The following is a 20,613-nucleotide window of genomic DNA, read 5'->3' as shown; positions in this document are numbered from 1 at the left end:
ATAGTACAATAAAAATGTCATTTTTATTGGGTTTCAATGGGGGACATTTTTGTCCTTAAGGTCCTGAGAGGAACTGTTTTGTGTTACTAGTGTAAAATAGATTTTTTAAAGGAAATTAGGGTGAAATAGTAAAATTCCAATAAAAATACATGCCAAAATTATCCAAAAATGTCCATAAGATCGCACAAGGGTTAAACTCAAAGTCAAAATATCCAAGTTCCTGCTTGAAAAAGTTGTATGGATGCTGATAAAGTTATTGTTATAGTTATCTTTATACTCGGCCTGCCCTCTAACATTCGACTAAATGTTAGTCGACGAGAAGAGGATTAGTCAACCAAATCTTGATTAGTTGGGGAGTCGCAGAAAAAAACCTCCACAGGAATTTCTGAAGCCATGCAGTCCGTGACGAACAGATTGTTAACACGGCTGGTTCATGTGATAATTATGTTGGGAAGGAAATTCAGACGTTCAGACATGGTTATTAGGTGCATATCCCAGTGCTTGTGCTGAGTGTGGAAGCTAAATTAATACAGCGATATGTTTAACTCAAAGCATTTTCCATTGCCCACAGTATATATTTCAGTAATTAAATTAATATCATAAACATGCGACCAGTCGACTAATGGCTTAAATGAACAACTGCTCCGCCCTACTTTAAAGTTATAGTTCTTGGAGTGAATGGGCCTTTAATCAGATTAATAATAACTTCACTCTTCTCTTGTGCTCATCTTCCAGGCCTTCTTCAAGCAGAATAATGTTCCTCAGGAGAGCCGCTTTAACCTGAAGAAGAACGTGGAGGAGGAGTACAGGAAGTGGAAATCTATGACCAATGAGAATGACATCATCACACACTTCTCCATGCAGGGCTCGCCACCCCTCTTCCTGTGTCTGCTGTGGAAGATGCTTCTGGAGACGGACCACATCAACCAGATCGGATTCAGGTGCGACACACTCACCTCTTCTGACATATGTGATTTGTAGAGTACGCTTCATCTATCCATTTACATTTATGCATTTAGCAGACACTTTTATCCAAAGGGGGCGCATAAGCAAATCATCACTATTCGCAGTATACAGTGCCATGTTTATTACAGAGCTAGATTAGGAAACAAACAAGCTAGAGTGTGTTGTGGTGGAAAAGATGTGTGTTCAATTGCTTCTTAAAAGCAGTGATGGTCTCAGAGTTTCGGGTGGAGTTTGTTGGCTCTTTCCACCACAGAGGAACAGAGAAGGTGAAGGGTCTGGAAAGTGACTCATTCGGTGATTGTAGTTGTCGGGAAGAAACGTACACATGTGGGTGAGAATTGAGGTAGGAAGGTGAGCAACGAGCTTCTTCCCAGGTTAGTGACATCACAAACCTCAAAATTTACATAAACCCCGCCCCCGAGAACACACAACAAAGGGGGCGGGGCCATGTTGGGCTGCTTTAGAGAAGAGGAAGAGTTGTTGTAGTAGAGTGTTGTTGTCATGCCGTCATTTTACACCGGACTGCTTCACAAACGAGGGTCAATTCAACACAAAAGATGAACATGACGGCACATGCTAGTGGATGAGTTGAATCAACTCCACAGCAACTACATCAATTTATCCACTAACCATTCAGAAACGTCTAAAAGTTGTAACTTCTTCCTGAGTCTCTCCATCAGTGTCGACTCCGGTTTGAACAATGTAAGGCTGAACACTTTCGTCATTTTGGCTGCGTGAGATTCTCCAGCTTTGTTGTTGTTGAGCTGTTAAAGCTCCGCCCTCTTCTGGAAAGCAGAGCTCATTTGCATTTAAAGGGACACACACAAAAGCGCCGTGTTTTTGCTCACACCCAAATAGGGGCAAACATATTTAAGTATCTAAACTTCCATAAAGATTGTAAAACTCAAAGCGAGGCAAAAACTCAAAGGCACAAAAACATGCAACTCTGTTAGTGTGGAGCATTAAACCTGACCAAACAAATCTACAATAAACACAACTTATAAAACTAATGGTATTTAGTGTATCTTTGGCTGGTGTTTTTGTTCACGTATCATGTGACGGTAGTTTCAGATCACCCTTTACAAACACAACAAGAGTCCTGTGTCCACAGCGCTCATCTGTCTCTCTTTGAATGGCTGTTATTAATTTGTTGTGCATATTTTGAAGTGTGTGTGTGTGTGTGTGTGGTCTGCAGCTGCTCTGGGCTGTATAAAGCCTGCTTGTGCTGGACTGAATGCAGCGGTCCTGTGTGATCCACTTTATTCACCAGTCACGAGCGCTGCCTCATTACACCGTCACAGCAGAGGCCACAGATGTGTTAGAAGGGCTTTCTGACAGTTCTGCCTCTTTCTCAGAGCAATCGGAGTCTGCGGGATACACTAGCAGCGTGATATTTAAACCGCTGGACACATTCAGCTCAATGTTCAGACTGTCAGATGGCAGTAAACACAGACTCGGCATTCAAATGCTAGTTTCAGAAGAACGCTGGGCTGAGTGAATGCTTATGTAATCGCTCATTCGTATTCTCCTGGCGGTTTGTTCTGTCCCTTGAACCAATGTTCCCCTTGTGCTGTGTTGAAAATCCATTACTTAATTTGGTGTTTTGGGTCAAAAATGATGGTCCCTTTTAAATTGCTTGTAAATCTCTGGTTATCACCAAATATTAGATTCAATATTTTTGTCAACTTTGTCAAACCTGGGGCCAGTTGCATAAACTTAGCCACTATGTTAAGACTGTGTCTTAAAAACTAGTTTGATCAACTAGCAGTTAACCAATTGTTAATTAGTCTTACTTTTCCAATTCAAATTATACCAAAATACACTTTTAGGTAACTTACTTTAAAAAGTAATGACATATAGATTAGTTTTAAGACTAGTCTAAGCAGTTTATGGAATTGGCCATTGTTTGTGCTAATTGAAAGACAACGAGTTGACAAAAGCGATTGAATCCAATATTTGGTATTAACATAGCATAACGAGATAAGATAAGATTCACTAACATTTTTGGGGAAAAGAAAATCCTCTCTGGGTCAAAATGATGAAAACACAACATCAGGGTTAAGGCAGGATTTAGTTTTTTATGATCACTTTTCTCCCTCTTTCTGACCCTAAATTAAACCTATACTGTCCCTTTAAGACTGCTGTATGTAAATGACCTCGCTTATGATTCAGCGTCCCTGCTGAGTTGCTGAATGTTGAATAGATGTCATGTAATTTTGCTTGTCATGTTATAATGGCTTAAAAGTATAATAATCAAGGCATGTTGTGAGTTTTCCATGAAATCAACACAAAAACAAATAATATTTAATACTTTTCACCAGTGTAACAAAGCATAGTTATAACAATAATTACTAACATATTTTACTACAACATTGTAGTATATGTGGGGATTTCAGTGAACATGTACACTACCATTTAAAAGTTTTGGGTCTTTTTTCTGTTTGTTTTTTTGTTTGTTTTTTTTGTTTTTTGTTATTGAAAGAAATGTATACTTTTATTCAAAAATATGAACTGTTTTCAACATTGATAATAATCATAAATGTTTCTTGAGCAGCAAATCATCATATTAGAATGATTTCTGAAGGATCATGTGACACTGAAGACTGGAGTAATGATGCTGAAAATTCAGCTTTGATCACAGGAATAAATTACACTTTACTATATATTCACATAGAAAACAGCTGTTTTACATTGTAATAATATTTCACATTTTTACTGCATTTTTAATCCAATAAATGCAGCCTTTGTGAACAGAAGAGACATTTAAATAGGACTATATGAGTGATGAATCAATCACTGAAACTGATTCTTTGAAACTGTTTTATAGACCTTATGTAGCCCCGCCCCTTTTCAGCGCTGCGCTCGTTGTCTTTTGACTTCCGGCTTGTATTTCCACAGCGATCTTATGTATTTATGAATGAACTGCTCATTTTAAAATCCTCCCGTTCTACTGACATTTGTTTAGACACCCGCTTTAAACATTACAATGTTCATGATAACTTTTGTTAACTCTACAACACGTAAATCCACTTCACCAGCTAATTATTCTTCAACAGCGATGCCATAGAAATATACAGGGCTACCGCGAAAACGGAAGTTCAAAGACAATACTCTAAAGATGGCGGCGCGCATGTTTCTCTGGAAAATAAGGTCTATAGAGACTTTAAATAATGTTTTTTTTTTTTTTTCCCTGATATTTAAATTAGGCACAACTCTGTCTGAATGCTCACCTGTCGGTCTAATGATGCGCTCTTTAAGAAACTTAGTGGACAAATGAGAATCTCATTGAAGTCATTGCAATATTCACACAGTGTTGCTAAATTTAAAGGGGACCTATAATGTCTCTTTCACAAGATGTAATCAGTCTCTGGTGTCTCCAGAATGTGTCTGTGAAGTTTCAGCTCAAAATCCCCCACAGATCATTTATTATAGCTTGTCAAATTTGCCCCTATTTGGGAATGAGCAAAAACACGCCTTTTTGTGTGTGTCCCTTTAAATGCAAATGAGCTCCGCTTTCCAGAAGAGGGCGGAGCTTTAACAGCTCAACAACAACAAAGCTGGAGAATCTCACGCAGCCAAAATGAGGATTGTCAGTAACGGTGTTCAGCCTTACATTGTTCAAACCGGAGTCGACACTGATGGAGAGACTCAGGAAGAAGTTACAACTTTTAGACGTTTCTGAATGGTTAGTGGATAAATTGATGTAGTTGCTGTGGAGTTGATTCAACTCATCCACTAGCATGTGCCGTCATGTTCATCTTTTGTGTTGAATTGACCCTCGTTTGTGAAGCAGTCCGGCGTAAAATGACGGCATGACAACAACACTCTACTACAACAACTCTTCCTCTTCTCTAAAGCAGCCCAACATGGCCCCGCCCCCTTTGTTGTGTGTTCTCGGGGGCTTTATGTACATTTTATGTGGGTTTTTGTACATTTTAGGGTTAGTGATGTCACCAACCAGGAAGAAGCTCATTGTAGTCCCTACCAGCCGTTTGTTGTAGCGATTTCTGTAAAAGAAAATATCTCCCTTTGCATTGAACTTTGAGCGTCGTAACTTTGCAGATGTTGTTTATGATCAAACAGCAACATTACACACTAACTAATCATCGAACTCTTACTACAAAGCAGCAAAAAAGCCCCATTCTCCATCACTGTTGTTGGGTTTGGACTGGAGTTGGTGTGTTTTGTCAGGTTCAGCCTTGGCTCTTGTGTGTTTTCTGTGATCAGTGTCTCTGAAACGCTCTCACCCTACTGAAGTCGTCGCAGTGCTTCAGTTCTTCCTGTCTCCTGCGGTCTGATGTTCCTCCTCTCTGCTCTCTCTGAGGGAGATGCAGTCTGTTCTTGACAGTAGCTTTGCTGTGAGTTGCCTTGAAGCCGAGCACAGTGTGTCCTTACTTTTGCTCTGAGCTTTTGGGATGTGATAATAACATATTTTTCTGTCAAAGCTCTTTAATACAGACAGAAATTAGAATTTTCTAGCAGTGTGTGGAGTCTCAACTGATGCTTTTGCTGTTTCACATGGGTTTGGTCACATGGTCGTTGAGTGGATTAACCCTGTAGAGACAAATTCTGACAGTGATAATGCCTCACTAACATGTTCTGCTCCATGTTAATTGTTTTCTGACTTCCTGTCCTCAGGGTCCTGGAGCGCATCGGGGCGCGAGCGCTGGTGGCCCACGTGCGGACATTTGCCGACTTCCTGGTGTACGAGTTCTCTACGTCAGCAGGAGGGCAGCAGCTAAACAAGTGTATCGAGATTCTGAACGACATGGTGTGGAAGTACAACATCGTGACCCTGGACAGACTCATCCTCTGCCTGGTGAGCCCTGATCCTCCTCTTGTCCTATCCGAATCGACTAACGGCTTGGCACACGAACAACTCACTACATCGCTCTTACGTGACCCTGTAAATATTGGCTGCCAAATAACTCCGCATTGGGTCAGATTTAGTTATTCCAGTGAAGCTCAAGACGGATCATCTGAAATCATGATGGAGAGCCGGTTTAGTTCATGTTGCTCCAGTGCTGCTATCGTTAAAGCTAAACAGAGATGCACGAAATACTGACACACTGGAACTTTAATCAGTAATTATGCAAATCAATGGACTATATGCACGGAGCGTTCTGCATTAATATAAGCCAGCTTGAAAACTTCCGGTGAGATGTCATGTGCTGGTGTGTTGAGCATCAGTAGTGTAATACTTAGTTTATAATCAGAATATAGTCACTTAAATAGTCAGGCATAGCATTAATTTAGTTATTCAAACGTAAGACGGCATAAAAAATAAATAAATAAAGACGAGCCTCAGTGTTCCTCCTCGGCTAAATTCAATTCGACCATCAGTTTTCAAACTTTTATGTGAAAAAAAGCTTCAAAAATTAAATATTTATTGTGCACTTTAATTAGATTCATTGAATAAAATGTGTCTTATCACAAGTGTGCTGAAATCATTAGTGCTGCACTGACTGACAGCTGCTGTGATCGCTTTCTGTGTCATTCATTCACAAGAAAAGTTATTGTTTTTCATGAGATTTTTTTTAGTATTTCATACTTCACATTGACAAAATCTATTTTTAAACCTAGCTATTTTATGTTTAATATTTAGTAAAAACGATTAGAGGAAATGGCTGATGTATGCACAAATAAATGCTACTTTGCCGCCACCTGCTGGTTAAAGTGGTAATTATTGTCTTTTTTATTTTTAAATAAGTGTTTTCTATCAAATGTTGAATTTTCTACATTTTTAAACGTTCAGTTTTACAAATGGGGACGATCTAAGAAGGATGAACAAATAATGTTTGTGGTCATCACATTAAAAATAACATTTGAAGTGCTGGGAAAAAAATGCACGTATGTGCCTAATTACAGAAACAGCGTTTTTAAACGGTCCCATTAGCTTCGTCTTTATTGCAATCAATAAAACTGGTTTATTGGCAAATTAGGTAAATGCGATAACTGCATTAAAATATGAATACATCATTAAAAAGTCAACCATTGATGGTTTTGTGTCGATGTACAGCGACTACAGAATGAGCAGCTAACAGTTCACTGGAAATGCCCGAGCTGGCTTAACGACAAGCAGGAAGTAACCGTGCATATAGCCCATTGAAAGATGGTTGAAAGACCTAATCAGTGGACATTTATTTAACCATCTGTGTTTGTGCCACTGAGGTTTAAACCAGAGACGTTATTCAAATATTCGGTTTGTAAGATTGCCAAAGTGCTTTGATTACATGTAATCATGTTTATTTTTCCAGTGAATCCGCTGCGCTTCAGTGTTGTGTTTCATGTTTGACTCATGGATTTATTGGCCTGTTACCGCAGCATGGGAGAAAAGCTACATGTGAAACATTATCTGTGTGTCAGAAGCTAACAGAAGGCCAGCTAGACTGTAAACAGCCCGGAGATCGGCCTTCTCATCCACTAATCAATGAGCTTCCTGCTGCACTGTACACGGCCCATTTATCAGTCCTGATCGAGCCGTGACTTCACTGACACTGACACTCCCTGCAGCTCACAGCGACCTGCTGCGCCTTTGTGCTTTTCAGCCCGTCTGAAGATTTCACTGCACACAGATCCTGCATGTTTAGTGATCAGAAAATCACTTTTACTAATACACACACTGGAAAGCGTGAGAGCTCTACTGTCTCGACATGCTACACTAAACAAACACATGCCGTGGCACTGATCGTTGTGTGTGTTCATGCAGGCGATGAGGAGTCACGAGGGGAACGAGGCTCAGGTCTGCTACTTCATCATCCAGCTTCTCCTCCTCAAACCCAATGACTTCCGCAACCGCGTGAGTGATTTCGTGAAAGAGAACGCTCCAGAACACTGGCTGCAGAGCGACTGGCACACCAAACACATGACCTATCACAAGGTAAGACAAAAACACGCAACCTGCTACACCTACAACACACCACATAAACAACCTGCTACATGCACCGAAAACACAACCTGTTACACTCTAAAAACACATCCAACAACCTGCTACATGTTAACAACTAACTGAACACATAACCTGCTACACTATAACAATATGCATCGACACGCTACACACTAACACACATCAATCATAGAACCCATTACATACTAACAACACGCGCCAAAAACACAACCTGTTACACACTTAAAACACACCCGACACCCAACAGCCTGTTACATGTTAACAATACTCACTGAACACATAACTTGCTACACATCAAAAACACAACCTGCTACATGCTACCAACACACCAAACTCACAAACTGTTACACGTTAACATGCACCGAACATGCTACATGCTAATAATACACATCGACACACTATGTGATACACGTTAACACGCACCAAGCACACAAGCTGTTACATGCTAACAAAATACTGAACGCACAACCTGCTGCACACTAACATCACACCAAACACAACCTGTAACACGTTAACAACATGCACCAAAAACACAACTTGCTACACATTAAAACGCACTGAACACACAACCTGCTACATGCTAACATCTCATGAACACAACCTGTTACGCCCTTACACCACGCACCAAACGCAACTTGCTGCATGCTAAGAAGCAACGGAAACACAACTTGCTACTAGGGCTGCAATGATTAATCGAGATTAATTGTTTGCAAAATAAAAGTCTGTGTTTACGTAATATATATGTGTGTGTGTTCTGTGTATAATAATTATGTATATATAAATACACACACATTCATGTATAATATTTAAGAAAAATGTTATATTTATATATAAAATATTTATATGTAATATAAAATATAATATACAGTACAGTCCAAAAGTTTGGAACCACTAAGATTTTTAATGATTTTAAAAGAAGTTTCGTCTGCTCACCAAGGCTACATTTATTTAATTAAAAATACAGTAAAAACAGTAATATTGTGAAATATTATTACAATTTAAAATAACTGTTTTCTATTTGAATATATTTCACAAAGTAATTTATTCCTGTGATGCAAAGCTGAATTTTCAGCATCATTACTCCAGTCTTCAGTGTCACATGATCCTTCAGAAATCATTCTAATATGCTGATCTGCTGCTCAAGAAACATTTAATGTGTACAATTGTACAAAATATTTGTGTACAATATTTTTTTTCAGGATTATTTGATGAATAGAAAGTTGTTTATCTGAAATCTAATCTTTTGTAACATTATAAATGTCTTTACTGCCACTTTTGATTGATTTAATGCATCCTTGCTGAATAAAAGTATTCATTTCTTTAATTTCTTTCAAAAAAATAAAAATAAAAATTCTTACTGACCCCAAACTTTTGAACGGTAGTGTATAATGCTACAGAAGCTTTGTATTTCAGATAAATGCTGTTCTTTTGAACTTTCTATTCATCAAGGAATCCTGAAAAAAAAAGTACACAACTGTTTTCAACATTGAAAATAATCATAAATGTTTCTTGAGCAGCAAATCAGCATATTAGAATGATTTCTGAAGGATCATGTGACACTGAAGACTGGAGTAATGATGCTGAAAATTCAGCTTTGCATCACAGGAATAAATTACTTTGTGAAATATATTTAAATAGTACACAGTTATTTTAAATTGTAATAATATTTCACAATATTACTGTTTTTTACTGTATTTTTAATTAAATAAATGTAGCCTTGGTGAGCAGACGAAACTTCTTTTAAAAACATTAAAAATCTTAGTGGTTCCAAACTTTTGGACTGTACTGTATTTATAATACATGCATATATTTCTAAACTTTATACCTGTATGTGTGTGTATTTATATATACATAATTATTATACACAGAACACACACATATATATTACGTAAACACAGACTTTTATTTTGCAAATGATTAATCGCGATTAATCATTGCAGCCCTACTTGCTACACACTAAAACACACTGAACAACCTGTTACAAGTTAACACACCGAACATGCAACCTGCTACATGCTAACAATACGCATCAACACACAACGTGCTACATGCTAACATGCACTGAACACACAAGCTGTTACATGCTAACAAAATACTGAACACACAACCTGCTACACACTAACATCACACTAGAGGTCTGCATTCCCGCGGGACCCGATAAGATTTCTTGCTGCGAGGATTAAATTTTGAATGAAAGGCGGATTGCGGTCGGTAACTATAGAGTGCATTAGGCGGGAGCGGGCGGTCTGACAATAACCCGGTCGCTCCTGAGATGCTTTGACATCAGCGCATCTGTGCTTGAACTTGAAGTGAACAAAACTTTCTGCAGTGGAGGCGTTCACACAGTCCCCAGTTCCCTGTCCTGAGAAACCTGACAATATGTTCTTTGCATTAGAGGTCTGCGCGAGTTCACCTTCAGAGAACATTCAACCTTTGTGATCAGATTTTGAAGGAGAGACATTCTGAAACAGTCATCAGTCAGTGTCATTCTGTTCTTGCGTGGATGTTAAAAAAGATTTCATATTGCAGTATAGCTAGTAAGCCAACAGTTTTCGTTTATGTAATTTTGGTTTAGCCTATATTTTTGAGGGACGTGTTGTAGGCTATTTAATTTAGCCTATTATTCTTTGTGACATTTTTTCTCTGGCATTTTTTAGGGTGTTGGCAGCATCACAGACAAATAACAAATACAAATCTTGTATATGCAACATTTTATATTAGTTATCCCCAATCACTCTCTTTAGGGGAAGTTTAAACGCGAGATTCTGGAAACGATCCCGGACTTTAGAAAATCACTATATGCGGATAGCGGGTGAACACAGAGTGAATTTTAGGCGGGAGCGGGTGCGTGTGGGATAGAACCATTGCAGGAGCGGGACGAAAAAAACAGTCTATATCCCTCTATATCACACGAACACAACCTGTAACACGTTAACAACACACACCAAATTTACCACATGCTAACATGCACCCAAAAACACAACTTGCTACACACTAAAACGCACTGATCACAGAACCTGTTACACAATAACGCACCAAACACACAAACTGTTACACGCTACAGTAAACATTGTGACCTTTTTTGTGGGCGGAGCTTAGGTGGAGGCAGAATGATTCCACTTTCTTTAACAATGACTGGAGAAAATTCAGATATTATTTCATCAGATTTTCAGATTTGACCTGAATATGTAAGGTCACTCACTGTGCAGGACCGAGATTGTTATTTGAAGAAGTTAACTTTAACGGACAGAACCAGATTGGCAGATCCGTCCACACTCAATGGATGGATGATTTGACAGGATTACCTCCACTGCACTTACAGCAACTGTAGGAAGGAGGACAACACAAACTTTGTGTATTCGATACCTAACTGCTAGTTGTACGACTAACAAAGTTATCTAACTTACAGTGGGTACGGAAACTATTAAGACCCCCTTAAATTTTTCACTCTCTGTTATATTGCAGCCATTTGCTAAAATCATTTAAGTTCTTTTTTTTTTCCTCATTAATGTACACACAGCACCCCATATTGACAGAAAAACACAGAATTGTTGACATTTTTGCAGATTTATTAAAAAAGAAAAACTGAAATATCACATGGTCCTAAGTATTCAGACCCTTTGCTGTGACACTCATATATTTAACTCAGGTGCTGTCCATTTCTTCTGATCATCCTTGAGATGGTTCTACACCTTCATTTGAGTCCAGCTGTGTTTGATTATACTGATTGGACTTGATTAGGAAATCCACACACCTGTCTATATAAGACCTTATAGCTCACAGTGCATGTCAGAGCAAATGAGAATCATGAGGTCAAAGGAACTGCCTGAAGAGCTCAGAGACAGAACTGTGGCAAGGCACAGATCTGGCCAAGGTTACAAAAAAGATTTCTGCTGCACTTTAGGTTCCTAAGAGCACAGTGGCCTCCATAATCCTTAAATGGAAGACGACCAGAACCCTTCCTAGAGCTGGCCATCCGGCCAAACTGAGCTATCGGGGGAGAAGAGCCTTGGTGAGAGAGGTAAAGAAGAACCCAAAGATCACTGTGGCTCAGCTCCAGAGATGCAGTCGGGAGATGGGAGAAAGTTGTAGAAAGTCAACCATCACTGCAGCCCTCCACCAGTCGGGGCTTTATGGCAGAGTGGCCCGACGGAAGCCTCTCCTCAGTGCAAGACACATGAAAGCCCGCATGGAGTTTGCTAAAAAACACCTGAAGGACTCCAAGATGGTGAGAAATAAGATTCTCTGGTCTGATGAGACCAAGATAGAACTTTTTGGCCTTAATTCTAAGCGGTATGTGTGGAGAAAACCAGGCACTGCTCATCACCTGTCCAATACAGTCCCAACAGTGAAGCATGGTGGTGGCAGCATCATGCTGTGGGGGTGTTTTTCAGCTGCAGGGACAGGACGACTGGTTGCAATCGAGGGAAAGATGAATGTGGCCAAGTACAGGGATATCCTGGACGAAAACCTTCTCCAGAGTGCTCAGGACCTCAGACTGGGCCGAAGGTTTACCTTCCAACAAGACAATGACCCTAAGCACACAGCTAAAATAACGAAGGAGTGGCTTCACAACAACTCCGTGACTGTTCTTGAATGGCCCAGCCAGAGCCCTGACTTAAACCCAATTGAGCATCTCTGGAGAGACCTAAAAATGGCTGTCCACCAACGTTTACCATCCAACCTGACAGAACTGGAGAGGATCTGCAAGGAGAAATGGCAGAGGATCCCCAAATCCAGGTGTGAAAAACTTGTTGCATCTTTCCCAAAAAGACTCACGGCTGTATTAGATCAAAAGGGTGCTTCTACTAAATACTGAGCAAAGGGTCTGAATACTTAGGACCATGTGATATTTCAGTATTTCTTTTTTAATATATCTGCAAAAGTGTCAACAATTCTGTGTTTTTCTGTCAATATGGGGTGCTGTGTGTACATTAATGAGGGGAAAAAAATGAACTTAAATGATTTTAGCAAATGGCTGCAATATAACAAAGAGTGAAAAATTTAAGGGGGTCTGAATACTTTCTGTACCCACTATATGTGCTAAAAAGGTTAGCGTTATGTGAGAAATCATTTCTAATTAGGTGGACACACATCAGAAATCTTTAGACTTGTATCCAAACCATAAAAGACAATAGTTTATTTAACCTTACCTGATATGAAGTGTGTTTTCCCTTTGTTTTGCCTCTAGCTAACCCCGTGACGTAATTGTGACGTTGGCACTAAAAGGGCATATCATTTATGCAATTGTAATTGCAGTGCAAATGCCTTCAAGCCACCTCTGAGCTGCATTAAACACATCTAAATGCCACATCAATTCCTGTGCCAAATCTGCTGTGCAAAGATGCATTTTGTTGATATTGATTTCAGTTGGTAATGGCTATATAAGAATTTGATCTAATAAGGTAAAAAAAAATGCCATTGTAAAAGTAAAAATGCCACTTGAAATCCATTTAAAGTGCCAAATATCATCTAAAACAGTCAAGATGCAGCACAAAAACACTCAGCTAAATTTTGTCTAATTATCGTTATGGACAAAATCCCAGAAAATATCAAGATATGTTTTTTGTCAGTATCACACAGCCCTAGTTGTTTTGCCAAGCTGTTCAATCTGTCTAAATACACATTTGTTCTTTATGTGACCTGCAAAGTTAAATAATGAAACGCACAGCAAATGTTGGCTACCCAGAGACTGTGTACGGTTCAGCAGATGTACGTTACATATGGATTTGTGTATAATTCTATTGTTGACCTTTAGAGAGGAAACAGAAAACCATCTCAGTTCAGGATATTCAGCCAAATATCAGGCTTGATGAGTGTCTGAAATGTCATAAACAGTTATTATCCCCCATCTTTGTTTCTCTGTGGCATTTTAAGTAGAGATTGACCTCTGATTGCCGTGACATTTTGTCTTGTGTGTATCTCTGCTGAATGGCAAACATAACATAATTCAGCTGAGCTGAACCCGACTATAAGGCGAAAGCCAACATGTGACCGCTCTTGAGTTTTGTAAGAGAGGTATTCTTGAGATGTTTATCAGTGGACTTGGTCACGTCCCCGTCAGCTGTTTTCTTACATGCAGTACAGCTGTTATCTACTGGGTAAAGACTGAAATATCCAACACTTATTGGCTAACCCTGAAGCCCGTTCACACCAGGGATGATAATGATAAATAGTTTTAAAATTCGTTATAAATGTAAATGAATAGCAGAGTCCACTTTATGCTCATCCAGCCTAATTCAGTTCTCATCCAGTATTGTCAATTATTGAGTGACTGAATTATAGCTGTCTCTGAATCTGGGAATGGAGACGTGATGATGGTTTCGTTCGTAACGAGCTCCTCCACTGTTGTCCCGTGCAGAAGTATCCAGAGAAGCTGTACTTCGAAGGTCTGGCAGAGCAGGTCAACCCTCCCATTCAGCTGCAGTCGCAGTACCTGCCCATCTACTTCGGTAACGTGTGTCTGCGCTTCCTTCCTGTGTTCGACATCGTCATCCATCGCTTCCTGGAGCTGCTGCCCGTGTCGAAGTCTCTGGAGACGCTGCTCGATCACCTGGGGGGGCTCTACAAGTTTCACGGTGAGAGTCATGAAGGGTCGTGGATCTCAAGCTGGGAAGTAAATGTGTTGAAATTTATAATTTAGGAGGAATTATTCTGCTTTTTCACATGTTCATCTGTCTTTAGTGTGTAATGTTTCATGAAAAAGGTTTGCAAAGTCCCTCCAGCAGGAGTTCTTCTCCATATCAGTGTCAGTGTTTCTGAACTCCCTGAAACGCCTCCATTTTCTTCACAATATTCACAATACGCAGAATAAAGGGGCGGGGCCTGGTTGAGTTAGTTGGTAGTGTGTTGAAACTGGCGGTTATGGTAAGGGGCGGGACATTTCCCAAACACCAATCACAACACACTGCTCCAGCCGACCAATCAGAGCACATTGTGCCTTTAAGAAGGAGGGGCTTCATAGAGACAGAAACTAAACAGAGCGTTACTGACAGACTGGGAAGAGAGGAGCTGCAACAATGGAGAATATGAGGAAAATAATCAACATTCATTCTAGTAGAGCCCAAAAACAACATCAAGACTTTGAAAAAGGGTCCTCTTTAATGTATTAAAGGTGCCATCGAATGAAAAATTTAATTTACCTCGGCATAGTTGAACAACAAGAGTTCAGTACATGGAAATGACATACAGTGAGTCTCAAACTCCATTGTTTCCTCCTTCTTATATAAATCTCATTTGTTTAAAAGACCTCCGAAGAACAGGCGAATCTCAACATAACACTGACTGTTACGTAGGGCTGCACGATTAATCGCATGCTATTCTCACGCGCATTTCGTCAGTAAAGCCGCTTCCCTGATTACCGCTAAATCGCCATCACCTGCTTTCAAATGAAGCGGCATTTAATAGACAGAGCCGTAGGTCACTGAAAAGCCACGCAATATCGCGTTCATATCGCAGATGAATCGCCTGCGATAATGAACGCGATATTGCGTGGCTTGTCCGTGAACTACGGCTCCGTCTATTAAAAGGCGCTCCGTTTAAAAAAAGGTGATGGCGATTTAGCGGTAATCAGGGAACCGGCTTTACTGACGAAATGCGCGTGAGAATAGCATGCGATTAATCGTGCAGCCCTACTGTTACGTAACAGTCAGGATCATTAATATGTACGCCCCCAATATTTGCATATGCCAGCTCATGTTCAAGGCATTACACAAGGGCAGCCAGTATTAACGTCTGGATCTGTGCACAGCTGAATCATCAGACTAGGTAAGCAAGCAAGAACAATAGCGAAAAATGGCAGATGGAGCAATAATAACTGATATGATTCATGATATCATGATATTTTTAGTGATATTTGTAAATTGTCTTTCTAAATGTTTCGTTAGCATGTTGTTAATGTACTGTTAAATGTGGTTAAAGTTACCATCGTTTATTACTGTATTCACGGAGACAAGAGAGCCGTCGCTATTTTCAATTTTAAACACTTGCAGTCTGTATAATTCATAAACACAACTTCATTCTTTATAAATCTCTCCAACAGTGTAGCATTAGCCGTTAGCCACGGAGCACCATCAAACTCATTCAGAATCAAATGTAAACATCCAAATAAATACTATACTCACGTGATCCGATGCATGCATGCAGTATGCATGACGAACATCTTGTAAAGATCCATTTGAGGGTTATATTAGCTGTGTGAACTTTGTTTATGCACTGTTTTATAGAGTTGCGAGCTCAGGGGGGCAGGGAGGGCGAGATTTAAAGGGGCCGCACACGCTTAATCGGTGCATATTTAATGATGCTTCAAAATAGGCAGTTAAAAAAAATTAATTAAAAAAAATCTATGGGGTATTTTGAGCTGAAACTTCACAGACACATTCAGGAGACACCTTAGACTTATATTACATCTTGTAAAAACTGATTCTAGGGCACCTTTAAAATATTAAACTCTAAATGAAAATTCTAATATGGAAACTGCAACAATATTTCTTCTCCCCCCAATAACTTATATAATATTATTTCTTACTGAAGAACACAGTTCTTGAATTGTGATAAATTAATGATGACTTTTTTCTATTATTAACACGCAGATCGTCCGGTGACGTATCTGTACAACACGCTGCATTATTATGAGAGGCACCTGCGAGATCGCACCAACCTGAAGAGGAAGCTGGTCCATGCCATCATGAGCTCGCTCAAGGACAACCGCACCCCTGGCTGGTGTCTCAGTGAGACCTACCTGAAGTGTGGAATGAACCCCCGCGACGACAACGTCTGGATCCCCGACGACACGTACTACTGCAAACTCATCGGGCGGCTGGTGGATAATATCCTTTACTGGGCGCCCTCACAATAATACAGATGAGATACAGGGATGTTTCTGTATTTACAACCTGAGCTGAATGTGAGAATTGTGAGAATTTTCTTAACCGAATCCACCCATGGCAGGTAAATCCCCGGGGCCGTTCCCCAACTGTGACTGGCGCTTCAACGAGTTTCCCAACCCGGCCGCGCACGCGCTTCACGTCACCTGTGTGGAGCTCATGGCTCTGGCTGTGCCGGGCAAAGACGTGGGAAACGCTCTGCTCAATGTGGTGCTCAAGAGGTCAGAGGTCATCAGCAGCACTTATAACATATGAGATACATATTCATTCACATATTGTGTGTTGAATTATGGGGTTTGGTGTGTGTTTTGCAGCCAGCCGCTGGTTCCCCGTGAGAACATCACGGCCTGGATGAACGCGATCGGACTGGTCATCACTGCTCTCCCTGTACGGTCTCGTTGTCCTTCCATTTGTTTTTCTCAGGCGTACCTTCTCTTAGTTATTTTGTTAAATAAAGTTAGAAGCTGCATTTAGATCCTCTTCCTTGCCTGGCCTTGCTGTGACACATATTTTTAAGGCTTTGAACTCAATATCACTCTTCAAGTTAAGGTAAATTTCCATCTCTCTCTTGCTCAGGAGCCGTACTGGATCGTCCTTCACGACCGTATCGTGAGCGTGATCAGCAGTCCGGTTCTGAGTTCGGAGGCGGAGTGGGTCGGTTACCCCTTCCAGCTGCTGGACTTCACCGCCTGTCACCAGTCGTACTCAGAGATGCATTGCAGCTACATTCTGGCACTGGCACACGCCGTCTGGCACCACTCCAGCATCGGACAGCTCTCCCTCATTCCCAAGTAAGACATCAGACCGTCTGAAAAATAGATTGCTTTTGATTTACTGTTATACTACGAGGCTGTAGAATGCTTGAATCTGATTGGTTGACAAACGTTCCAAGTTGTGCAATTATCAGTAAACGCCAGTGTTGATTTTGACAGCAAATTTTGATTTAGTTTTAGTCATAGTCTTTTGACTAAAATGCCATTTAGTTTTAGTCATATTTTAGTCTTCGGAAATTGTTTTAGTTTTAGTCTAGTTTTAGTCGACTAAATATCATAAGATTTTAGTCGACTAAATCTACAGTAAATTTAGCTGACTAAAATCTAATTTAGTTAAACTGTAATGCATTAAGCATTTCTCTAATAATACACAGATCCTATACACTGATATAGGTACATCTGATATTCCCCAAACTGATTATGTTCACCCAACTGTACTTTGCTCGCCAAAGCGGACGATTTTTGACTCACACTTATCATTGAGGTACTATTATAGTTTTCGTTTAAATTTTTTTATTAGATTTGATTTTTAGTTTTTCTGCTTTCATTGTAATTTTAGTTAAAAGTTTTAGTAATTTTGTGTGTTTGTCTTTTAGTTTTTGCTTTTAAATGTCTATTAGTTTTTATTTTTTGTTTATTTTAATACCTCAGGTTAAGCTAAAGCTTAGAAACTAGATGAAATAAAATAAGTTTACATTTTTATATATTTATTTTTTTATTTCAGCTAATGTTTATTTCGAGTAATGAATCTCATGGCATAAATTTGCGCTATTCATTAATTGTGAAGCAGTCTGAAGTGCTGCTGGACGAGCCTGTAGAGGGCGCAATAGCGCCGCGTTTCCCGCGGTTAGATCAGCACGTTACACTTCAAATGTGCGCATCTTCCACAACGGACAGCAGTCCTGACTGGATATCTTCCCATATATCTGGCTGGATATCTTCATTTTTGTCTCGTTTTTATTCGTTGACGAAAATTAGAGTAGATTTTAGTCATAGTTTTAGTCATTCAAAATGCATTTTTATTTAGTCATCGTCTCGTTTTCGTCCGTGAAAAAATTAACGCTGGTAAACGCACGGCTAAAGTAGTTCCAGGCTTCTGAACTCAAGATTGTTACTCATCTACATGTCAGTTCTGTCAGAATGCCGCCTGTGCACTTACTAAGACTTCATTATTTGTTCACAACCCATTTTACTTCAATAATCTGCTGTCTTTTCAAATGATAATCCGTTTTGTATGATCCTTCAGAAACCATTCTAAAAATGCTGATTTGCTGCTCAAGAAACATTTACAATTATTATCAGTGTTGAAAACAGTCAGATTTTTGTGGAAACCATCATATATTTTATTCTTGGATTCTTTGATGAATAGAAAGTTTAAAAAAACAGCATCTATTTGAAGTAGATTATTATAAATGCCACTTTTGATCAATTTAATTTCTCTTTGCTGAATAAAAGTTTTAAATTCTTTAAAGAAGAAACAATCATGCTGACCTCAAGCTTCTGAACGGTAGTGTGTGTGTGTTTTGTAGTCTGTGTGTTTGTGCTGCGAGGCGTCAGTCACATGCTCTGTTTGTTTTGATGTGTAAAGACGTCTGTTAAACTGTGCCTGCTGGTCTTCTGCTGACAGCATTTTGACGTCTGGGATGGTGTCCATGCACACACAGATAATTCAGTGACAGGCGGCTCCTAGAGGAGCTGTGATAGGACGCGCTTAACAGCCTGTCTTCAGCGTCTGACACACTCCGTCTGCAGCGACAGGGGAACGTTAGCACACTCCTGCATCATCTCGCTTGGCCTCTGCACTCGTGCCATCTGTTTGCTCCCACAGCTGCTGCCGTTCATGTGACTGTGACGGTGCTAAACATCAGATCTGTGTCACTATCTACTGCTCCACACACAATGAAACACTGGAATGTATCAGAGCTTGTGTTTCAATAATCATCGCTCAAAGATGTTTAAAGTCAGCATCAAATCAAAATGGCTGATTTGCATCAGTCAACCTGCCCAGAACACCCAAAGACTCCCTCCATTGGTTGAGTCAGTGTACTGACTCAACCAATACATGTACATGTACTGAGCATTCAACTATGAGAAAGTCTTTGAACATGTAGGAGACGCTTCACACTTCAGCTGTAGCAGATTCATGAAGCTCATCCTTCGGCTGTAAAATGATCAATAACATATGGTCATTGGGTTTCAAGTAGAAATGGGTTTAATGTTCTGAATTCATGACCTCCAGACAGATCGATGTGAGTCTGAGCCATGATGATGTCATCTGAGTCATGATGATGTCATCCGCTGTGAAAAGATCTTCATTATTCAGACTAATTGTGGCTCCAATGGGTTGAGTTGTGTTCAGAGCCGTAGTAAAACACTGACACCACTGAATAAATAAAATTCAATAAAATTTAATAATAATGAATAAATAAAATTCAATAAAAATTTAAATATATAAATATAAAATTATGGACAAAATAAAATTGTTCTTAAATGTAAAAACGTCACCAATTAAAACCACCAGTAGGTGGCGACAAGGCACTGTATTATTACTGTGAGTCATTGAATCATTTATTTAAGTGATTTGTTCAAATGCCTGATTCATTTAGGAACAAAGCAAACGACTCTCTTTATGAGTGGGTCATTGAATCATTTACTCAACCAAATCATTCAAATATATAGTGTCATGAGTCATGATGATGTCATCCACTGTGAAAAGATCTTCATTAATCAGACTAATCATGACTCCAATGGGTTGAGTTGTGTTCAGAGCCGTAATAAAACAGACACCACTGCGTGAAATGGAAAGTTAGTCTTTCCGTTTCCATTTTTTCTTAGTCTTTAAAGAATAAAAATGTAAATATAGCAATATAAAAGGATGGACAAAATAAAATTATGTTCTTAAATGTAAAAACGTCACCAATTAAAACCACCAGTAGGTGGCGACAAGTCACTGTATTATTACTGTGAGTCATTGAATCATTTATTTAACTGATTAATTTAAATGCCTGATTCATTTAGGAACAAAGCAAGCAACTGTCTTTATGAGTGAGTCATTGAATCATTTACTCAACCAAATCATTCA

General features: G+C 39.5%; 1 protein-coding gene across 2 annotated transcripts in view; it reads left to right on the top strand.

Moving 5' to 3' along the window:
* The window catches only part of med23 (mediator complex subunit 23), a 63,130-nt gene that overhangs the window by 37,142 nt on the left and 5,375 nt on the right, over positions 1 to 20,613 (top strand). For both annotated transcript variants that reach the window (XM_048208222.1, XM_048208223.1), the window contains 8 exons: positions 736 to 941; positions 5,605 to 5,785; positions 7,676 to 7,846; positions 14,235 to 14,451; positions 16,465 to 16,701; positions 16,814 to 16,979; positions 17,073 to 17,145; positions 17,335 to 17,549. In XM_048208222.1, coding sequence (XP_048064179.1) covers positions 736 to 941; positions 5,605 to 5,785; positions 7,676 to 7,846; positions 14,235 to 14,451; positions 16,465 to 16,701; positions 16,814 to 16,979; positions 17,073 to 17,145; positions 17,335 to 17,549 — 1,466 coding nt within the window. The remainder of the gene's footprint in view (positions 1 to 735; positions 942 to 5,604; positions 5,786 to 7,675; positions 7,847 to 14,234; positions 14,452 to 16,464; positions 16,702 to 16,813; positions 16,980 to 17,072; positions 17,146 to 17,334; positions 17,550 to 20,613) is intronic.

The sequence above is a fragment of the Megalobrama amblycephala genome, linkage group LG11, assembly GCF_018812025.1.
Source record: "Megalobrama amblycephala isolate DHTTF-2021 linkage group LG11, ASM1881202v1, whole genome shotgun sequence".
Lineage (NCBI taxonomy): Eukaryota > Metazoa > Chordata > Actinopteri > Cypriniformes > Xenocyprididae > Megalobrama > Megalobrama amblycephala.
This window is presented reverse-complemented; position numbering and strand designations above follow the sequence as displayed.